General features: G+C 51.0%; 1 protein-coding gene across 1 annotated transcript in view; it reads right to left on the reverse strand.

Annotated features, from left to right (window-relative positions):
* Positions 1-4,394: 4,394 nt before the first annotated feature.
* Wipi2 (WD repeat domain, phosphoinositide interacting 2) overlaps positions 4,395-20,328 on the reverse strand; it is a 29,832-nt gene continuing 13,898 nt past the window's right edge. The window contains exons 3-12 of the mRNA XM_090329820.1: positions 16,496-16,665; positions 14,426-14,522; positions 13,572-13,669; positions 13,185-13,277; positions 9,054-9,124; positions 7,807-7,914; positions 7,185-7,349; positions 6,803-6,910; positions 5,926-6,083; positions 4,395-5,078 (exon numbers count right to left, since the gene is read on the reverse strand). Of these exons, the coding sequence (XP_090185946.1) occupies positions 4,966-5,078; positions 5,926-6,083; positions 6,803-6,910; positions 7,185-7,349; positions 7,807-7,914; positions 9,054-9,124; positions 13,185-13,277; positions 13,572-13,669; positions 14,426-14,522; positions 16,496-16,665 (1,181 nt within the window). The 3' untranslated portion in view covers positions 4,395-4,965. The remainder of the gene's footprint in view (positions 5,079-5,925; positions 6,084-6,802; positions 6,911-7,184; positions 7,350-7,806; positions 7,915-9,053; positions 9,125-13,184; positions 13,278-13,571; positions 13,670-14,425; positions 14,523-16,495; positions 16,666-20,328) is intronic.

Below are 20,328 nucleotides of genomic sequence, written 5' to 3' on the forward strand. Positions count from 1 at the left end.
GGAGAACATTAATGCACAAGTGCAGGATTGCTGCATAGTGAGAAATGCCATGATTTTCTCCAGGATGTTAACATCTGGGCCTCCATGCTGCAGACACTTGGATGTCTGTTGTGGGGGCTTCTGTGCCTACAGACATGTCCCCTCTGTGAACACAGAGCTCACATGAGCCCCACATCATGCACCCCAATGCACAGCCCCCCAAGAGGGCCATTCCCCACATTTCCTAGCTTCTCTGTAGCCCTGCCAGCTTGGCTCACTTGAAGCCAACAAAATGGTTTTGCTGGCCAAGATGATATTTAGCATTCAGTGTTAGCTAGCATCCGTATCTGTGGGTGTGGATTGGTGGAGCCCATAAATAACAGGACTGGTGAGAAGGAGGGAAAGGGAGGGAGGGGACAGGGATGGTGGCCCAGATCTGTAGCAGATACCCATTTGTCAACAGTGACAAAGCTGCACTGGCCAGTGGCCTGACCTCACGCAGAGGCTGCAGGCTTAATGATATGGCTGGGTCGGGAAAAGCATGAGTCAGAGCATTGGATGGATCGGAATCTCAGGATGTGCTGAGGAGCCAGGGAAGGAGGTGACCCTGAGCTTTTTCACTTAAGGTTAGTGTTCAACCTCGTGAGCACTAACGGCTCCAATTCTGGCTTTTATGGTGTTTAACTGTAGACAAGTTTCATGGGCTTTCCTGCCTGGGCTGGTCTCAAAGCACGACCCTCGGCTCTCAGCCTTCTGCGTGGCTAGGATGACAGGTGTGAGCCACCATCCATTCTGTCCATTTTGTCGGCAGAGTGGGCAGGGCAGTCTAAACATTATGCAACTAACTTTCCATTTTGGAACTCCATTATCTTTCCCAGTGATATACAGGGATAGAGAGAAGATGGATTCCAGTTTCTCTCTCCCTTTTTGCCAATCTTGGGGCTTGAGTTCAGGGCCTGGGTGCTGTCCACGATCTTTCTCAAGGCTAGCACTCTACCACTTGAGCCACAGTACCGTTCTGGCTTTTTCTGTGAATGTGATACCGAGAAATCTAACCCAGGGTTTTATGTACACTAGGCAAGCACCCTACCACTCGGCCACTACTCCCAGCCCTCTAGTTCCTTTCTAATGAAAACTTGCAGCTATTCAGAAGGCAGCTCAGAAAACTATCTCCAATTAACCAGTAAAAAGTTGGGCTGGAAGCATGGCTCAAGTGGTAGAGCACTAGCTAAGCAAGAAAGCTAAATGAGCTTTTTTATTTTTATTTATTTATTTATTTATTTATTTATTTATTTTTGCCAGTCCTGGGCTTGAGCTCAGGGCCTGAGCACTATCCTTGGACTTTCTCAAGGCTAGAGCTCTACCACTTGAGCCTCAGCACCGCTTCCAGCTTTTTCTATATATGTGGTACCAAGGAATCGAACCCGGGTCTTCGTGCTTGCTAGGCAAGCACTTTAACCACTAGGCCAAGTTCCTGGCCCCATGAGCTTTTTTATAACCTTCTTCCCCCCCCAACCCCCAAATGTCTGTTCACTGGCCACTGCAGCTTTGGGTATTGCACAGGTGGCTAGAGATACCTCCAATTTCTTCTAAAGTAGTAATGTAAAAATATATTCACAATGTGACACAGGAAAGGATAAAACAGTAGAGAGATGAGGGAAACAGTGCCTTTAGAGTTGAGCTTTAAAAAAAAAAAAGATTTAATTTTTCCAAATGTAGTTTTCCTATCCAAGTCTAGTTTGTTATTGTTGTTTTTTCTTTTTCCTTGTGCTTCACAAAATCCACAGAATGAAGTCGTACAATGCAAGCCACGGATTTAAGATGGAGGAAAGGACAAAAATGTACATCAGAAAAACCTATCCACTTGGCAAACAGCTGTTGGTATATACTTTCATGGAGAAGATTCACCAAACAAGATAATTCCCCACAACGCCAGCTTCCACACAGAACGGCTTGAGCCTGGGACTCTACCCATCCCCCTGGGGCAAGGGGACTAATAAGTACACTTGGGAAATGAACTTTTTGGATTTTCATCAGGCCAAACAGACACACGGGGATTCGGTCTCTCCTGCATGCAAAAGGCCGGATCCACAAGGGCGAGAGTTAGACAAAACAGATATCTGTGTCATTAGGAAATTCACAGGGGACACACTGGCCTTCCCTAATGTCTGAACTATTCTCTTCATTGTGGTTCTTGCTTATTCTTCAAGAATGACAACATGCAGAGCCTTTTTGGTAGGAAGTGGCAGCCTGTGAGGGCGGGGCTGTCAGCTCCTGGTGTGAGGGGGGCAGCCCCCCACCCCCGCGGCTGGGCAGGATTTACTCCTGTGGCCAGAGTGGAGGATCAGGGCCCCTGTAACCTCCAGCCCTTGGTGAAGGCCCAGAGTGGCTAGTCCAGCTTGTAGTGTCAGCCTGAGACTTAGAAGTCTCCTCAGGACTAGCTCTGGCTATCTGCTCACTCTTGGTATTCGGGATAACCCCCCAATGGCAATTCCATGGTTCCCCCTTTCCTGTTTATCTGGAACCGGAAGTGACCAAAAGCCATAGAAAGCATCCTCCGGATGGGTCAGTGTGTTAACTGTGTGCCACCAAGCAGCCCAGGGCTGGGTGCTGGCAGATGAGTGTCACTAACACATCACAAGGACCCTGAGACGGTGCAGATCCCAAGTCCCTAGGACCTGCGAGGCTTCACCCTGCTTGCGGGGGGGGGGGGGGGGGGGTGGTGGTGGTGGTGGGCTGAGGACTGAACTTGGTTCCCATTCCATGTTCAAGTTAACCATGGCTCCATCACTAGAGGAAAAAACAAAAAACAAAAAAAAAGGCTTGGTCCCAATCTCCCAGAACCCACTAAGAGAGAGAGAGAGAGAGAGAGAGAGAGAGAGAGAGAGAGAGAGAGAGAGAGAGAGAGAGAGAGAGAGAGAGTGTGTGTGTGTGTGTGTGTGTGTGTGTGTGTGTGTGTGTGTGTGTGTGTGTATTAGTACAGGGGCTTGACCTCGGGGCCTCATGCTTTCCCTTGGCTTTTTCACTCAAGGCTCTACTACTTGAGCCAAGCCTCTACACTCAGCTAATTTGGAATCACAATCAGATCTCAGCCTCCCGAGTACCTGGGATTACAGATATGAGCCATTTGTGCCTGGCTGGTTGCTTTGTTGCCGATATGGCTCCCTGTGCTGTAAGTTCATTCTGAAGTTAAGAAGATACGGTTAAAAGCTTATCAAAGGTATAAGACCTGGTCAGCAGGTGAGGATGCATGCTGTGGGGCCAGGGACCTGGAGCTCCTGCCTCCTCCTCCTTCCCTCCCCGCTCCCTGTGCTCCTGGCTCACAGGTAAGGTGGGCCCCTGCCCTAGGTGTGTTCGGAGGGTGAGAACCTCCTCCCAGGGAAAGCCTGCTAGGGCAAGGGCAGCACAGGCAAGGGGCTTTCCTGAAGCTGGATCAAATGCCTCTGTCCAACACTGGTGGGGCCCCTCTCTCCAGAGGGCCCCCCTTTCCTGAGCATCTTGTAAGAGATGGAACAGGCAAATATGGTGAGCAGGCTCCCACTATCCTTTGGGTCTAGTGATCCAGAAGAAAGTTTAGAAAGCCGGCATGGCAGCACAGAATCCCCCAGTCCCTAAAGCATGCAGGGCGCCAGCAGGCGCTATGCGAATCCCATCTGATGATGGTGACACGTGGCTCTGGTTATCAAGAAGCCTCCTCATCTGCTCCTGCCCTGCTCAGAGCACCAGGTGATGGCAGGGACCCTGGTACGAGGACAGGACTTGCTGCAGCTGGTGACGCAAGCTGGGGTTCACCCGAAGGTCCAGGACAGACATGCAGATCTGAAAGGCAAGCCCCCTGGCACAAACACTCCAGGTGGTTCTGTAGTGCCAAGATTCCTGCCACAGCCAGAACTGGCTCCGGCACCCCAAGTTCAGCTGGCTGACCAATAAGCAGTCCCAGAAATCAGGAGTGTGACTCCAGCCGGCCAAGGTGGCTGGTGGCCCCAGAGAGGTGTTCATTCTCTACCAAACTTCATGACCCTGACAGAGCTCTGGTCCTTTCCAGCCCTAGCCAGACTCTGCTGAGTGCGTACAGTAACCCCAAGCCTCAAAGCCACTGTGGGCCATCGGAATGTTCTCTGTGCTGATCCTGCTGTGTCTGGGTGAGGGATGTATAGGCGAAGTTGTAAGTCAGAAAGGCCCCTGGCCTGCTGCTGCTGCTCCATGGAACAGGACGCATGGCACAGCATGGGGCGGCCACCAACTCTCCTTCAAAAAGTCCCAGCTACCGGATGCTCGTGGCAGGTAACCACGCAGGCAGACAGGCCTTCCAGGTCCCCAGAGGCCAGAAGGGAAGGGTGGAGAGTCAGGAAGCTCTCTCCCCATGTCCACATGGACAAGACCACAGACACACTCCACTATGGAGGACATCCCGGAAGAATCCAACTTGGAAAGAATTTAATTAACAAAATACAGTGGAGGAAGTTGTCCAGGTGGGCCAGAGGGTGAGAGGACCGCCGTCCAGGCCGGTCCCCAGCGGGCGGCCCCCGCCTGTCCCCGCAAAAGCCCTCGGCCCATTCTCCTCCGGCCTTTGTGGCCTTCACAGCCTCCCAAGAATGGCCTCCTGTCCGGGTTGACCACAGCAACTGCCGGGGGGAGGCCAGAGTGCTCTGTGCTGGCTCAGCATGGCATGCACACAAAGCCAGGAGACTCCAAGGACTTCACCAATCAGTTCATTTTGGCAAAAAACGAAAAATAGAAAAAAAAAAAAGATAAGAAAGAAAAAAGAAAAGAGAGAAAACAGAAAGCTAAAATCCGTAAGTGGGATGAAAAGCCACTGAAGTGAAACGTGTTTTCTTCTCAGAGTGGAGGTGGTCTGTCTCTAGGACCCCTGCTTGGGTGAGACCCCCCCAGCTCAGGTGAACCCCCCGCTCCGGTGTGCCGTCCTCTCCCGGGCCCCAGGTTCATAGCAGCAGTGCGTGGCCCTCGGCGGGCGGCATGGCCGGCTCAGTCTGTGCGGAGGATCATGGGGGGATGCTCACTGTCCTCATCCAGACGCAGGGTGCTGGCTTCCTCCTCCAGGCATGCGCCGCCCACAGCGCCCAAGTCGTCCGTGTAGGCTGCAGAGAAGCCGTGGAGTCAGACCCCAGGTCTCTCCCCACCCTCCCACCATGCATGGTGAGTGGCTTCTGGTGGTAGAGGCCACAGGGAGAATGATTGCAATGCCTCAGCTATTCTGGTGCCCCAGAATGCTCTGCGCTTTGTATGACAGGAAGGGCGGGTGCCCCAAAGAGGGGTCCTGGATAGCAGGTGTGGCCTCCACATGGTCTACAGGGTTTGGGGAAAGTGGGCTCATAGGGAGCAAGAGGGGCATGTGCAGTGACGCTGGATATGAGCCAGACCTGGCCGGGCCCTGCGCTCTCACCTGTGGCTCAGGCACACTCATGGCCACACACCAGAGCACAAGCAGGGTGAGAGGTGGCAAGCTGGGCAGCCAAAGCCAGGAAGCATGGTGGCTCATGTGTATATTCCAGCTACTTGGGAGGTGATCAGGAAGATTGTTATGTGAGGCCAGCCTAAGCCTGAAGTTAGCAACATCCTATCTAAACAAAGCAGTAGGCATGGTGGTACAAGGCAGTAACACCAGCTACATAGAGGAACAGCACAGCTAGGTGGATCTTAAGCAAGGCTGGTTCTGGGAAGCAGAAGACCCTGTTTAAAAAGTAACTAAATGAACAACAACAACATCATCTCACTCGGATGTGATTTCTGGATGGGAAGTACAAACACCTGAGTCCAAAACCCAGTTCCATAAAAAATAGGAAACAACTTCAGTCTTGTAAAAGAAAAACTAAATTCAGCCTTGCAGGACCCTGGAAACAGCAGTTTACAAAAGGTGCTGGTTGGGGGTGGGTTGGGGGGCGGGAAGGCTGAACGAACTCTCAGGAGCATGACAGGGTCACTTACCTTCTAGGTTTGCGTCCTGCCCCTTGCCAAGTCTGGTGGGTGATGAGGGCGCGTAGGCACCTTTGCCCCCGGCAGAGCTGTATGTCTGAGTTAGCAGCGGGCAGTCGTGGGAAGCGGAGTCTACAATTTCACTGGTGGTCTCCATGCTGCCATCCAGTCTAGAGGGGGCAACAAGGTCTGAGACACCATAGCACACCTTTTGCCAGGCAGATGCCCAAGTGTGCTCTGGAGTGCTGAGATGCATTCTTGTCTATTTACATGGTATATCTGGCACAAGTCTAGTAGTTACAGCTAGTGAGGAAACAGGATTTTTTGGACCAGTCCTGGGGAGTGAACTTAGGGCTTGGGCACTGTCCTTGGGCTTTCTCAAGGCTAGAGCTCTACCGCTTGAGCCACAGTACCACTTCTGGCCTTTTCTATGTATGTGGTACAGAGGAATTGAACCTGGGTCTTTGTGCATGCTAGGCAAGCACTCTACCACTAGGCCACACTCCTGGCCCCAGGATTTTGCTTTGATAGTGGTGATCATACACACACACACACTAATGTATGTTTCTAGGTGTATGCCTCCACTCTGCAGGTGGGCAGTCCCAGCACTCAGGAGGCTGAGGCAGGAGAGTTGAGAGTCCCAGGCCAGCCTGGGCTGCACAGTGAGACCCCGTTTCAAAAATGCAGAGAACCCCAAAACTAAAGCTTCCCAGGAGTACAGAAGCATTCCAGTATCATGGTCAGAACTTTAGAGAAATATCAAATTCTACCACTTCCCAATCACTAATTCTCTTTCCAGTAATGCAAGCTGCACCCTGGCAGGACAGTGGCTTCGGAGCAGTGGCCTATCTGAGAAAGGGACACACCTGCCGAGTGTGCGAAGCCTCACCTGTGCTGGCGCATGAGTGCGCACTCGCCACCCTCCTGGGGGTCCAGGTTGTACATGTATAAGTAGCCGTCCGATGCCCCCACCAGTAGCCGGGGAATCTTCTGGATCCTAGTGAGAAGCGAACACAAACTCTGGACTTCTAGAAAAGATGCTTATTAGCTTTGATGGCAGCTGGGGCAAGGCTGGGAAGACATGGCTAGGTGGAGCCCGGTTCAGACACAAAGGCTGCAGCCCCTGCCACTGCCTGGGGTTCCAATGGGGGTGTGGTGAGGAATCTCTGTGCTCAGGCCATCTATCCAGGCTCTTCCGGCTCCCACAGCTCATGGTGGAGTGGGAAGGCCCCATGCCCTGCTGCCCAGTGGCAGACCCTGTCCCCACTCACGTGACCAAGGTGCAGATGTTCTTGTGGCCACAGAATGGCAGGCGGACGGTGGCAAAGGCTCGGCCCTGGTTGAACATTTCTGTCACCTGCGAGGGCAGGTAGCTGGTGGAGGCCATGAGCACCTTCCCGAAGTAGCCAGTCCAGGTGGTGGGCTCCTCTGGAGGCCTGTGAGGAAGCGCCCCAAACTCGGGGCAGCATGTCACTGAGAACCACCCCCTGCCACCTGGTCAGGGGGTTCTGCAGTTACAGGTACAGGAATCCCCGGCTGGACTTCCGCAGCTACAAGTCCCCAGCACCTCAAATGACTTCCCCAAGGCCCATTTTGGTGGTTGCTGTGTGTAGGCTTCTGAACCAGACAGAAGATGGGCCCTGGCAGAATGTTCTTTGTAGCAGGAGCCTGGCCACACGCACCCAAGCAACAGAGTTCAGATCACTGCCATGAGACAGAGGCTGCCTCAGCAGTGGTCTCATCCAGGGCAGCTGTTGCTTCTAGCAAGGGTCGGTCCCCCATTCCCCAGCACTGTCTCCATGTCAGGACACACTCTGGCAGGTATGTGCTATCTCACCTAAGACTGGCATGTTCCCAAGTGCACAGGCTGGCACAGCAGCCCCCCAGACTCACTTCTCCTTCACTGTCTCGAGTTTGAAGATGTGCACAGTCTCCGTGTTGCTGGATGCAGACAGGAACATGCCGTCCATGCTGAAGGCCAGCGAGCAGATGTTCACACACCTAGGGACAGCGCAGGTAAGATCTGGCCCTGCAGCAGGAGCTGTGGACATGCTCCTAGCCAGTCTTTACTGCTGCCCGAGACCCACACCACATCCTGGGTGACGTGCCAAGCCTGGAGAAACCCCAGGAGCCAGGGCACTGTGAGTGAGGTGAGCTGAGAATGTGATGAGGATGCACAGGGAAGCCAGCAGCCTCACCTCAGTGATGTGCCATAGTCAAACCTGTAACCATTAAGGCCCCACAGCTCACACAACCCAGAACTTTCAAGCCACTAGACAAGTAAGGCTTCCACCTGCAATGGTGAGTGTATGTATTGAGTTCAGTGTTTTCAGTGTTTGCCATGCCAGTGTGGTCTTCCAGCTCTGAGGGTGAGGGTGGTGGTGGTGGTGGTGGAAGAGGCTGGAAGTTCCTGCTCTCTTGGGCTGATAGTGTGTATGTGTGTGAGTGTACATGTGTTTCTGTGTGCACATGCATAGACACGAAATTTACATGCCACATGTATGAAGAGATATGTAGTTTGTTCCAAAGGCATGTTGAAAAGAACAAGCAGAAGGTTGTGGAGAAGTTGAGAGACCCTGAGGCAGACCCTGGGTATAGACAGTAGCCAGACCCAGGCATTACAGTGAGGCCCTGAGGAGGTTCCCCCAGTGTCAGGGCAGAGCCACTACTACAGTGGAGTCAGATGAAGTTCAGGTAGGGTGCTCAGGTAAGGGTGCTGTAGAAAGCCGTCTGGACACAGGAGGGGAGATATGTGGGAGGAAACAGATAGACTGGATAGTTTGGCTGTCTGAAGGCCCAGTTGGGGAAGAGGCGCTTAGGGGAGGCTCCCTGCTGGCTGGACAGACACAGGTGGAATACTCAGCTCAGCCTAGCAAGCAAACGGGCTCCTAGCAGGAAGCAGACTCAGAGGGGAGACTGGGCAAGCCTCTGTCACTTGGTCCTGCCTGTTACAAGGGGCCATCCAGTTCTCCAGTCTTTGGTACCCTGGTCCGGGCAGGGTCAGACACCTGGACACCTACTCTGCCTGCAGAGAAATCCCTGCACAAGACTGATCAGAAGCTGGGGTGACTCACTGGGCCTCGTGGGGCTGGGTCACAGGTAACCCGAGACTGGACTTGGGTCATGGGTCTGTACCTTACCTCTTTACTCCTCTCCGGAACTCAAAGAGTTTCTGTCCCTCTGGAATGGAAAATACCCTAATCACGGTCCCCTAGGTTGGGAAGAAAGAAGGAAAATCAAGGAATGATGTTTGGCAGGTAAGGCGACTTCCTGCCTCTGTCCCTCCAGACTGCTGCGGGAACCTGGGTCAGGCTCCAGAGAGAGCTCCAGTGAGGGAGCTGTTCCAGCACGGAGCAACACAGGCTGTCAGTACAGCCTGCCCTCCCCACACTCCACTGCCAGTCCATACCCAAACCCCCAGTGCGGGCCAAGGGGGCCTCAATCTCAACCAAACACAGGGCTGCCTGTGGGAAGCACTGCAGAGGACTTACTGGTCCCACAATTCACCTGCCTCAATATGACAACATGCAAACATACAAAAATGACTTCTAATTTGTACTTTTTTTGGGGGTGGTGATACTACATGTTTACCACAACTGGCTTGTGAGACGGGGGGCGGTCTCACTAACTCTTTGCTGAAGATGGCCTCCAATTATGATCTTCAAAACCTCCTCCTCTTGAGTAGTATATTTTATGTGTGACTACTGTATCCTCCCAAGAAAACTTAGCTCTCCTCCAACCCCCAGTACAGGAATTTGAACTCAGGGCCTCATATTTGGTCAGCCTGCTTGTGTGGTTGGCATTCCATGACTTGGGATATGCTTCTAACCTGACTTTCCTTGCCTGCCTCCCTGTAGGGCACAGGAACTGAAGTGAGGATGGGTGAGGTAAGAGGGTGACTGTCTGCAAGGATGACACAAGCCCAGAAAGGCAATGAGGCCAGCACTAAGGGATGGCCTTACAGAGCAGAAAACAGAGCAGGGCCCTTGCAGTGGGCGTGACATCAAATGTGTACAATGGGAAGAGTCCACAGTATACCGATTTGCAAGGTTCTCATCAGACCTCTCCTCATTTGGAGAGTAGCTGCCTGATTATAAACACTGCACACGGCAAACTGTGTGGGGACTTGGCCACACAGCTTTTGGAGTCCACACAAATCTCAAGCAGTAAGGACACCATGAGCAAGTACCTCAAGAATTAGAGGACAGGAGGCAGGAGCATGGCCTAGTAGATTGCTTGCCTAGAATGCATGAAGCCCTGGGTTCAATTCCTTGGTACCACATACATGGAAAAAGCTTGAAGTGGTGCTGTGGCTCAAGTGGTAAAATGATTAAAGACAGTGCCTAGGCCCTGAGTTCAGGCCCCAGGACTGGCAAAAAAAAAAAAAAAGAATAAGATGACATAAGGATCTATACACACATGCACATGCATATGCACACACCAAAGGAGAATGCTAACTGTGTGGTCTGAATTCTCGACAGCATACAACTGAATAGCTCGTCCCAGGTCACGGCAGCTGGGAGTCATTTCGTGCCAGTGCCTGGAAGGCAGGCCTTGGCGGGCCCAGCACAGGGGGGGTGGGAGGTCATTGTCAGCCCATGTACAAAGAAGAACTGTTTAAGTGCAAATAAAACCTTTCTTCATTACTGGCCAAAAATGATTCCATTTTTAATGGCCTTGAAATTCCAAGTGCTTTAGGCTTTCTAGGAGCTAATAATAACAGGTAACAAAATTATAGAAGAGAAGGTGGTGTTTGGGCAACCTAGCATCATCAAAAACAAAGTCAGGCCAGGTACTAACAGTTCACACCTGATCATGGTTTGAAGCCAGCCTGGGCAGGTTAAGCCTATGAGGTGTTTTTTTTTTTTTTTTTTTTGCCAGTTCTGGGCTTAAGCTCAGGGCCTGAGCACTGTCCTTGGATTTTTCTCAAGGCTAGAACTCTACCACTTGAGCCTCAGCACCACTTCAGGCTTTTTCCAAGTATGTGGTACCAAGGAACTGAACCCGGGTCTAAGTGCATGCTAGGCAAGCACTCTACCACTAGACCAAACTCCCGGCCCGCCTATGAGATTCTTTCCTCCAATTAATCACCAAAGGCAGAAGTAGAGCTGCAGCTCAACAGCTGAGTGCCAGCCTTGAGTGAAAAAAACTGAGCAAGCGTGAGACCCTGAGTTCATGCTCCAGTACCAGGACGTACACATGTGTGCACCCACACACATGTACACATGAACACACACATATACACACAATAAAAAAGTGAAATTAGGTGGAGTCCAAACTGTAAAATGGGAAGAGGGGTCAAATAAAGCACTGACTAAAGTCCAGGAGAAGCTGGTCAGATGATGGAGCTGATTTGGAAAGGAAGGCTATTTTGGGATTCTAGTGGAAATCTATTAAAATCAAAGCAAAGGGCAAGCCTAAGTGAAGGGAAGCAGAGGGCAGTACCAAGCAGGGCTGGAGCTTAGAGACCAAGCAAGACAGAGCAGCTCTGGAGGGGAGCAGAGGAGGACCCAGGCCAGGTGAGGGCAGAGCGAGTGTTAAGGTGGTATCAGGCTGAAAGGATGATGTGGCTGGCTGCACTGTCCAACTATAAAGGACCACATCTGCTGTCATTTCCCTCAAAGTGAACTAACTGCCTTGTTACAATGCCGGCTCTACCCCACAGCAAGCAGCCAGGGGTGCTTGGTGTTCCCTGCTGATAAAACTAAACAAACCCCACTGGGGCTTGTTAGTCTGGAGAGGCTGCCACAGGAGCGCTATGGGTGCAGGCTCAGTTCTGTGGCACCCTGCTGACATGTGGGCTGGCAGGACCCATGTGTGACTTCCTGGGGTGTCCCTATTTAGACACCAGCCTCAGAAGTGGCTTGGGATGGGCAGCTGCAACTGTTACAATCCTCCCCCCTCCATAAAGATGCAGTTTGGAACACGGTGCCTACTGCTGCCCAACTCAGATCCCAGCTGTGTTTTCTGGGAAGAAAGTGGGCGATTGAGTGTCCCAGGGCAGTTTTCACAAACACACTAGTCACATACTTGCGGGGATGATCACCGGGGGCCTTTCTGTCGATGTAAATGACGGTGGGTCTGTGATTGTCCTTACAAACCCACTGCACCACTCCACATGTGGCACACGCAGCACTCAAGCGTTAGACAGCCGGCCGTGCTGGATCCGCATACCTATGCGTGTCCGTCAGCAGCCTGGGCAGAAGGGCCTCCCAAGCTGACCACCTTTTAAGAAGCATCTGAGGCATTTGGTTTGGGACTGTACTAACTCAGTAAAGTGTTGACTTACTGCACTGCTGAGTATGAACGGGACATACTGCTGTGCCCCAACAAGCAAGCCTGGGCAGGGCACCTGGCCGGACCTTGCACCGCACAGATCCAGCAGTCTGACTGTTGACTTAGTTGTATATTCACTTTAAAAGACCAAAGGCAGTGGGGCATAGTGGCCTTTTCTTGCAGTCCAGCTACTTGAGAGACCAAGACCAGCTGCGTGTGAGTCCAGGAGGTCAAGGCCAGTCTGGACAACATAGTAAGACCTCGTCTCTCAAACAAAGAAAAACCCAGCTAGATGGTGGGGATGACTGCAATTTTAGCACTTGGGAATCTGAGGCAGGAGAATGGTTAAGTCAAGCCCATCCTGGGCTCCATAGGGGGTCACCATGTAGAGCAGGCCTAACGGGGCCTTTAACCTACACACCTGTGCTACTAGAACCCAAGTAATTAATGGGAAATATCTGTAACGGTAACATGTCAGAGACAACACAAGAAAAGAAGTCCCACAAGGACATGTTATTAGAGTAAATCACAACATGCACAGCCTCAGCAGTATCTGTAACTTACGGAATGGTGAGAAGAAAAAGTCTGATGGACTTTGTTAAACATATGGAGAAGACAAGTACACTAAGTGTGCCGACCAGCTGGAGCACAATTTTCTACCTGTCACCCTCTGCCCAGCATAATGGTCCAGGGCTGCTGGCCTCTGTAGGCCACTGGGAGGTGTGCCCTTAGGGGAACAATGGGATCCCAGACCCTTCCTCTCTCTGCTTCCAGACTACCATAAGAGGGGGTGGGGCTCTGTTCTGCCCCACCACTCCTACCTAGAAACTGTCTTGCCACAGGCCCAAAATGAGGAGCCAGCTGGTCACGGCCAAGACCTCAAAAACCAAACTACGGCTTTCTCCCTGTAATAAGCGTTCTCAGGTGTCCCAAGAGGAGGCTGCCCTGTGTGAGTGGTGATGCTCTTGTGACCAGCCTCTGGCCTGCAGACCTACCTTCTCAGAAGCAGTGGCTAGTTTGCTCCCACTTGCATCGAAAGCCAGCGCAGCTAAAGGACTGTCATGAGCTGGGATCATGTTTGCAGCTCTCTGCAGAGGGAAACAGGTAACAGGTGAGCACCACCCTGGTCAAAGGCTGAACAGCCCCTGCGGCTGGGATACATGCCAAATTCACACACTGCCTGTGCGGGGCGCATGGAGAGCTCTTTAGACTGAGAAGCAAAGCTACTTCCCTGGTTTCCTTTGGTCACAGGTGGATTAGACCTGCTTGACTTCTGAGAGCGACAGGACAGGCTGTGGCACTGAGCCAGGGAAGTTAGATGTCAAAGCTGCCATGGATGAGTGTCTAGAAAAAGAGCTCTCCAGCAAAGACAAAGGCCTCACCAGATTAATGGTATCGAACACCTGCACCTCTCCGATGGTGGCACTCCCTGGATATGCCAAGTAGCAGTTGTCGTTGTTTATTGACAGTGCACATAGGCCTGTGAAGACATGGATAAGGGATGCGTTAGTTCGAGAGCACTGCCCTGCTCTTGTAAGCATTTGAAAGGTTACCAACAGTGTCAGCAGGAAAGTGGCAAGCTTGCTCTAACAACTTTTGGGAAACCATCCTGCCATTTAGCTCATGCTGTCCTGGAACTTGAGATCTACCTGCAATAGCCTCCAAAGAGCTTGGGACCATAAGAGTATGCTATTACTTACTTCTGGCTTGATTACCTATCTTTTTGGGGGGGGGGGCAGGACTGGTCTTCAGGCTTGAACTCAGGGCCTGGATGCTTGGTTGCTGCCTCTGAGCTCTTTTTACCACAATAGCCAAAGCTCCCCCTCCAGGTTATTGGTTGTTAATTGGAGATAAGAGTCTCATAGCCTTTCCTGTCAGGTTTTGAACGGTGATCCTTGGATCTCTGTCTTCAGAGAAGCCAGAATTGCAGGCATGAGCCACAAGTGCCTGGCAGCTAGCAGCTAGAACTACCTTTTTTTTTAGGTGATGGGGCTTGAACTCCACCTGGGCACTGTCCCTCAGCTCTTCAGCTCAAGGCTTCTACCCTACTCTTGAGCCAAGCCCCACTTCCCGTTTTCTAGAGGTTAATTGGAGAAAGGAGTCTCAAGATCCTTTTGTTCCTGGGCTGCCTTTGAACTTTGATCCTCAGATCTTAGCCTTGTGACTAGCTAAGATTACAGGCGTGAGCTACCGCACCTGGGCTATAGAAGCAGGCTCTCTCCTTGCACTGGCTTACCTGCAGGGTTTGGAGGGGTCTCCCTGATGGTGTGTAGTACCTTCATGTCCCGGATGTTGTGTATATACAGAGACTCCTCCAGACACACGATGAGCCTCTACAAAGAGACAACACGGGATGAGAAGCACGCACGACAGCAGTCCCAGTCAGCACACAGACTGAAGGCACGTGGTTCATGTCTGCTAGAGCATGATGCCCAGCACTCCTAGAACACCGTGCAGGCTTCCCAGTGCTGAGACCATGGGCCTGCTCTAACGACTGCATCTGGGGGTACTAGTTCTCAATGGACACCACAGTTGAGCAAAGTAGGCTCTGGAGGGGGCTGGTACAAGCAGGCTCTTCTACAGATGGGGAAGAGGCCCCACTAAGACAAAACCAAAAGCCTAGCAATGTGTGAAAAGACGAGTTTCACTCATGGATAGTCATCTCCATGTTTCACTCCTATAAAGCACAGTAGGGGAATTTGAGAGGATGATCGATAATGACAGAAGGAGTGACATCCATCAAGATGCAGTGTACTGGATGCCACGTTTGGCCTAGTGGTAGAGTGCTTGCCTAGCATGCACAAAGACCCACCTTCGTTTCCTCAGTACCACATACGTAGAAAAAGTTGGAATTGGTGCTGTGGCTCAAGTGGCAGAGCTCTAGCCTTGAGAAAGCCCAAGGACAGTGCCCAGGCCCTGAGTTCAAGCCCCAGGACTGGCAAAAAAAAAAAAAGATTCAGTGTACTGATATGATAAACTAATTTGTTAGATTGAAACCCCTTTGTACTGAGACTTTTGTCGGTTGTGGGGCTTAGACTCTGGGTCTGGGCACTGTCCCTGAGCTCTTCAGTTCAAGGCTACCACCCTACCCCTTGAGTCATGGCACCACTTCTGGTTTTCTAGTGGTTAACTGGAGATAAGAGTCTTATGGTCTTTCGTGCCTGGGCTGGCTGTGAACCTCAATCCTCAGATCTCAGCCTCCTTAGTAGTTAGGATTACAGGCGTGAACCACTGTGCCCAGCTAAGAAACCATTTTAAAAAACGATACATACATACATACACACACACACACACACACACACACACACACACACACACACACACACACACACACCACAGGTGACACAATTATGGAGAACGGGGTGTGAGGAGCATGGCTCCTTGTCTTCTGTGCAAGGAAGCTATGAGAATGAGCCGTGACTACTCAGCTTAAGCAGCTTTGTCAGTTACCAGAGCACCCCGACTCCTATCAGGTAAGACAGGCTCCAGCTCACTGCTGCTGCGGTCTGCTTCCCTGTGACAAACCAGCAGCCACACACAGATCACACTGCAGGAGCCCAGGTAGTGCTACACCCTGGCACCAAGCCCAACCAGGAGACAGCCACCAGGTTAAGTTTAAGGGCCAAGCACCAGGTGTGGGCTAGGCAGCTGTGTTGGTTTTAGGGAAAATAGAAGCCAAATAAACAATATAAAAGATGAAAACAGAGCTGAGTGTGGTGGTTCACACAATTCTAGCACAAGGTCTTGAGTTCAAAATGCCAACTTGGGCTACATAACAATTCCTTATAATAGGGCCGGGCACTGGTAGCTCATATCTGTAATCCTAGCTACTCAAGAGGCTGAGATCTGAGTATGAAAGCTCCAAGTCAGTCTGGACAGGAAAGTCCATGTGACTCTCATCTCCAATTAACCACACAAAGCTAAAGTGGAGTTGTGGCTCAAGTGGTAGAGTGTTAGCCTGAGCACAAAACCTTAGCCTATGCCCAGAGTTCAAGCCTCAGGACTGGCAAAAACAAAACAACAAAAAGTCAAGTACATGTCTAAAGGAGCAGGCAGAGCAAGAGGCAGCAGGAAATGAAAGGCTGCACTCTTATCTGGGCGGCACGTGCAGATGCCAAGCCTGGGATGAGCAAGACAGTGGGGCAGGGGAGAGGGCACATATGGGCACAGGGTGGGCTGCACATGGGGCTGAGGATGGAGCTGTTGGGCTCCTGGGTGCCGGAGCATGCACACAGCATGGGGACAGACGGTAGTGGGGAGAGTGGACACTGAGGCGGGGCAGCACACCCTGAAGAACACCACTCACCTGCCTGTTGAGCTTCACAGCCAGGATAGTGTTGGAGTAGCTATAGTTGCAGATCTCTGTTCCCTTCTTAAAGTGGCAAACCTTCAGTTTCCTTGGAGCTTTGAGGCTAACGATGGCCACTAAGCTGCTTGAGAACAGTCTTTCCACGATGCACACATCTTCTGTGTCAGCTGGAATCACAGGAGCACGTACGTGGTTATCTATGCTTCAACTCAGTGGGCACAACATGTTCCACCCCCGCTCCCCACGTGCCTGGATGGCCTGTGAGCCAGTGTCCTAGAGCCTCTGAACATTGGGGAGCACAAGGATCACCCTAGTGTGATAACTCACATAGGAGACAATCTGCAAGGGGTCTTACTTCAAAGGATCTTGTGCCAGTCCTGGACTTAAGCTCAAGGCCTGACTGTCCTTAGATTTTCTTAAGGCTCGAACTCTACCACTTGAGCCTCAGTGACACTTCCGGCCCCCCCCCAATATACGTGGTATCGAGGAATCGAACCCAGGTCTTTGTGCATGCTAGACAAGCACTCTACCACTAGGTCAAACTCCCAGCCCTAAAGGATCTCTTTTAATAAGCTGTTGCTGAACTCAACAGACTCACTGATTCACAAAGCAAACTACCAGAGGCAGTAAGACATAGACAAGAACCCAGTGCTTCCTGGTACAACTTCATGGCAGAGAAAAACACAACAGGTATGTGCTGTTAGGTGTGGGCTGGGACCTTTTCCTGTGCTGGGACACTGGGCAGCATTTCGATCTTCATCTCAGTCACAGAACCCAGTCCTGTGTGCTGTGACACAACAGGGGAAGACAGAGATACAGCATGGGTTTTTTTTGTTTGTTTGTTTGTTTTGTTTTGTTTTTAAAAGGTCTCAGGCTGGTGAGAACTCACAGGACTGCTTCAGCTTCACAGGGATAGGGTCACCACATTGGAGTGGCTCACCAGACAGTAGCGCGCAGTGTTAGTGAGGTGAGGGGTACATAGCAAAGCGCATCTCACAGCACTGGTGAGAGACAGCCACTCAGGAAGACAGTGCTTCTTATAAAAGTGAGCAAGTGCCAGGTGACCATGGTTCACATCTGAAATTCTAGCTGTTCAGGAGGCTGAGCTCTGAGGATTAGGGTTCAAAGCCAGTCTGGGAAGGAAAATCCATGAAACTTTTTTTTTTGGGGGGGGGAGGAGGTCTGCCATGGAGCTTGAACTTTGGGCCTGGGGTGCTGTTCCTGAGCTCTTTAGCTCAAGGCTAGTGCTCTACCACTTGAGTCACAGTGCCACTTCCAGTTTCTGGTGGTTAATTTTGTGCCTGGGCTAGCTTTGAATCTCGGTCCTCAGGCTCCTGAGTAGCTAGGATTACAGGTATAACCATCAGTGCTCAGCAAGTCCATGAAACTCTTATTTGCAATAATCCCCAAAAGTCAGAAGTGGAGCTGTGGTTCAAGTGATAGAGTACTAGCCCTGGGTGTGCACATACTCACACACAAGTACAATATTTTAAAAAAATTTTCATTTACTTTTTGCCAGTCCTGGGGCTTGAACTCAGGGCCTAGGCACTGTCCTTGGACACTTTTTGCTCAAGGCTAGCACTCTGCCACTTGAGCCACAGCACCACTTCTGGCTTCATGCATGTTACTCAAGCATGCTGTCACTAGGCCACGCTCCTGGCCCAACAAGTACAGTATTTATTTTAAAATCCTACTACAATATTTACCCATAAGGAATGAAAACATATGCCTACAAAAGACAGGTATGTTATATAACTGTAACTCTTCTGTATATTACCTTTGTAATCACAACTTAAAAAAAGAAAAGGTATTGGGGCTGGGAGTTTGGCCTACTGGTAGTGTTTGCCTAGCATGCACAAAGACCTGGGTTCAATTCCTCGGTAGCACACACATAGAAAACAGCCAGAAGTGGCACTGTGGCTCAAGTGGTACAGCTCTAATCTTGAAAAAAACCCAAGGACAGTGCTCAGGCCCTGAGCCCAAGCCCACAACTGGCCAAAAAAAAAAAAAAAAAAAACCCAAAAAACAAAACAGGTATTAACACACCTGTACGTAGTCCCAGCACTCAGGAAGCTGAAACAAGAGGCTGCAAATTTGAGACTAACCTAGGCCACATAGTGAGAAAAAAGGACTTGCATGAGAACGTTGATAGGCCATTATGGGAATAACTCTAATAATATTCACACCCTGAGCACAGGAGATATGGTATACACAGATCTAGCACAGTCACAAAAGTGTTGTGTATACTTCACCTCCTGGGGTAGGAAGGCTTGGGCTCTGTGATGCATATGGAACAGGATGGTGGCATGTGGCAAAGGGATCGGCTGGAAAGATGGTAGCCACACAAGGCCAGCAGTGGCTGGGAAGGACATGGTACATCGAGCAGTGTCAACATCAGTGCAGAAAGGGTGAAGACCACTGGACAGGAGGTCTGCCTATTTTCCCTCCCTACTACAGCTTTCAGATGGCTTTCTGGAAATTTTTGTGAAAACAGTAGACAGTAGACCTGTTTCTCTCACTTTTTTTATTTTGTCAGCTGTGGGGCCTAAGCTCTGGGGCTGGACCCTGGCCCTGAGCTCTTCGGATTAAGGCTAGTGCCCTACCACTTGAGCCACAGTGCCACTTCCAGTTTTCTGATGGTTAACTGGAGATAAGTCTTATGGACTTTCATGCCCAGACTGGCTTTGAACCTTGATCCTTGGATCTCAGTCTCCTGAATAGCTAGGATTACAGGCGTGAGCCACCAGCATATGGTTTTTTCTCTGACTTTCAAGAACCAGTGGTAAGGCCCATACATAAGGCCCTTAGATCGAGCAAATACAAACCTTGACCATTTGGTGTCAACTCTTTCTTTCTTGAAATTTCAAAGAAAAGCTCTTTCTGCCAGGTGCCCTGATAGCACTGTGAAGGCAGCTGGCCACCCGCCCCTCCATTTATCTGAAAAGCCCAGACAGTAAGCCAGCTCACAGGAGCAGAAAGCAGATTAGTGCTATGTATGCTGGGGTGGTGGGGAGCCGGGAAGTAACTGCTCCTGGAAGCTAGCTGTCTTGGGGAGGATGATAAAAATGTTTTAAAACTAGATTATGGTAAGCTGCATAACTTAGTAAATATACTAAGCCTTACTGAATTATGATCCTCTAATAGGTTTCTTTATATGCCATACAGGTGTGAATCACAATACACAGGGCTGTGCACGCACAGGTGGCAGCCTGCTGAACTTTGGCTGACATATGTAGATCTGATGCAAGAAGATGATGAGAGCAGCAGGCACTCTATCAAGTCATGAGCTAAGCCAGGAGGACATGGGTGTGTCATAGGCTACGTCATAGGACATGACATAGCCCTTCCTGAGGCTCTACCATGGCCCCGGTGCCCTGATGGGGTTATGGATCTGGGGCTTGGGCTGAGTCTTCTGGTGGCTATCTGCAACACTTTCTCGGGCTTTCAAAGCAGTGGGTAGCCACTCAGAGGCCAAAGCCTCCTGTCCGCCAGTAGTGAGTGTTGCACCTCACCCTTCGGAACCGCTATCACACAAGGATACCCAGGCCCCCAGGGCACCGATGCTAGTGCAGGCAGCTCCACACACAGGCAGGGAGCACAAGGAAAGAGCATCACACCAGAAACATGATTTATGGTGACATATTGTCAAAACAGGGCAGAGCACACTGGGGCTGACAGGGAGTAAGCACAAACATCGGTGACCTCAAGTGGCCAAGCCAGACTTCCAGGACTCTGTCTAGGTGGCCTCTGCCCCAGTTCCTACAAACTTTCCTCCTGGGCATTGGTGGCGTGAGCTCTGACCTGGGGAACGAATCACTGAACGGGAGGAA

This window comes from Megascapheus bottae, chromosome 3 (assembly GCF_031878675.1).
Source record: "Megascapheus bottae isolate mThoBot1 chromosome 3, mThoBot2.hap1, whole genome shotgun sequence".
In the NCBI taxonomy this organism is placed as follows: Eukaryota; Metazoa; Chordata; class Mammalia; order Rodentia; family Geomyidae; genus Megascapheus; species Megascapheus bottae.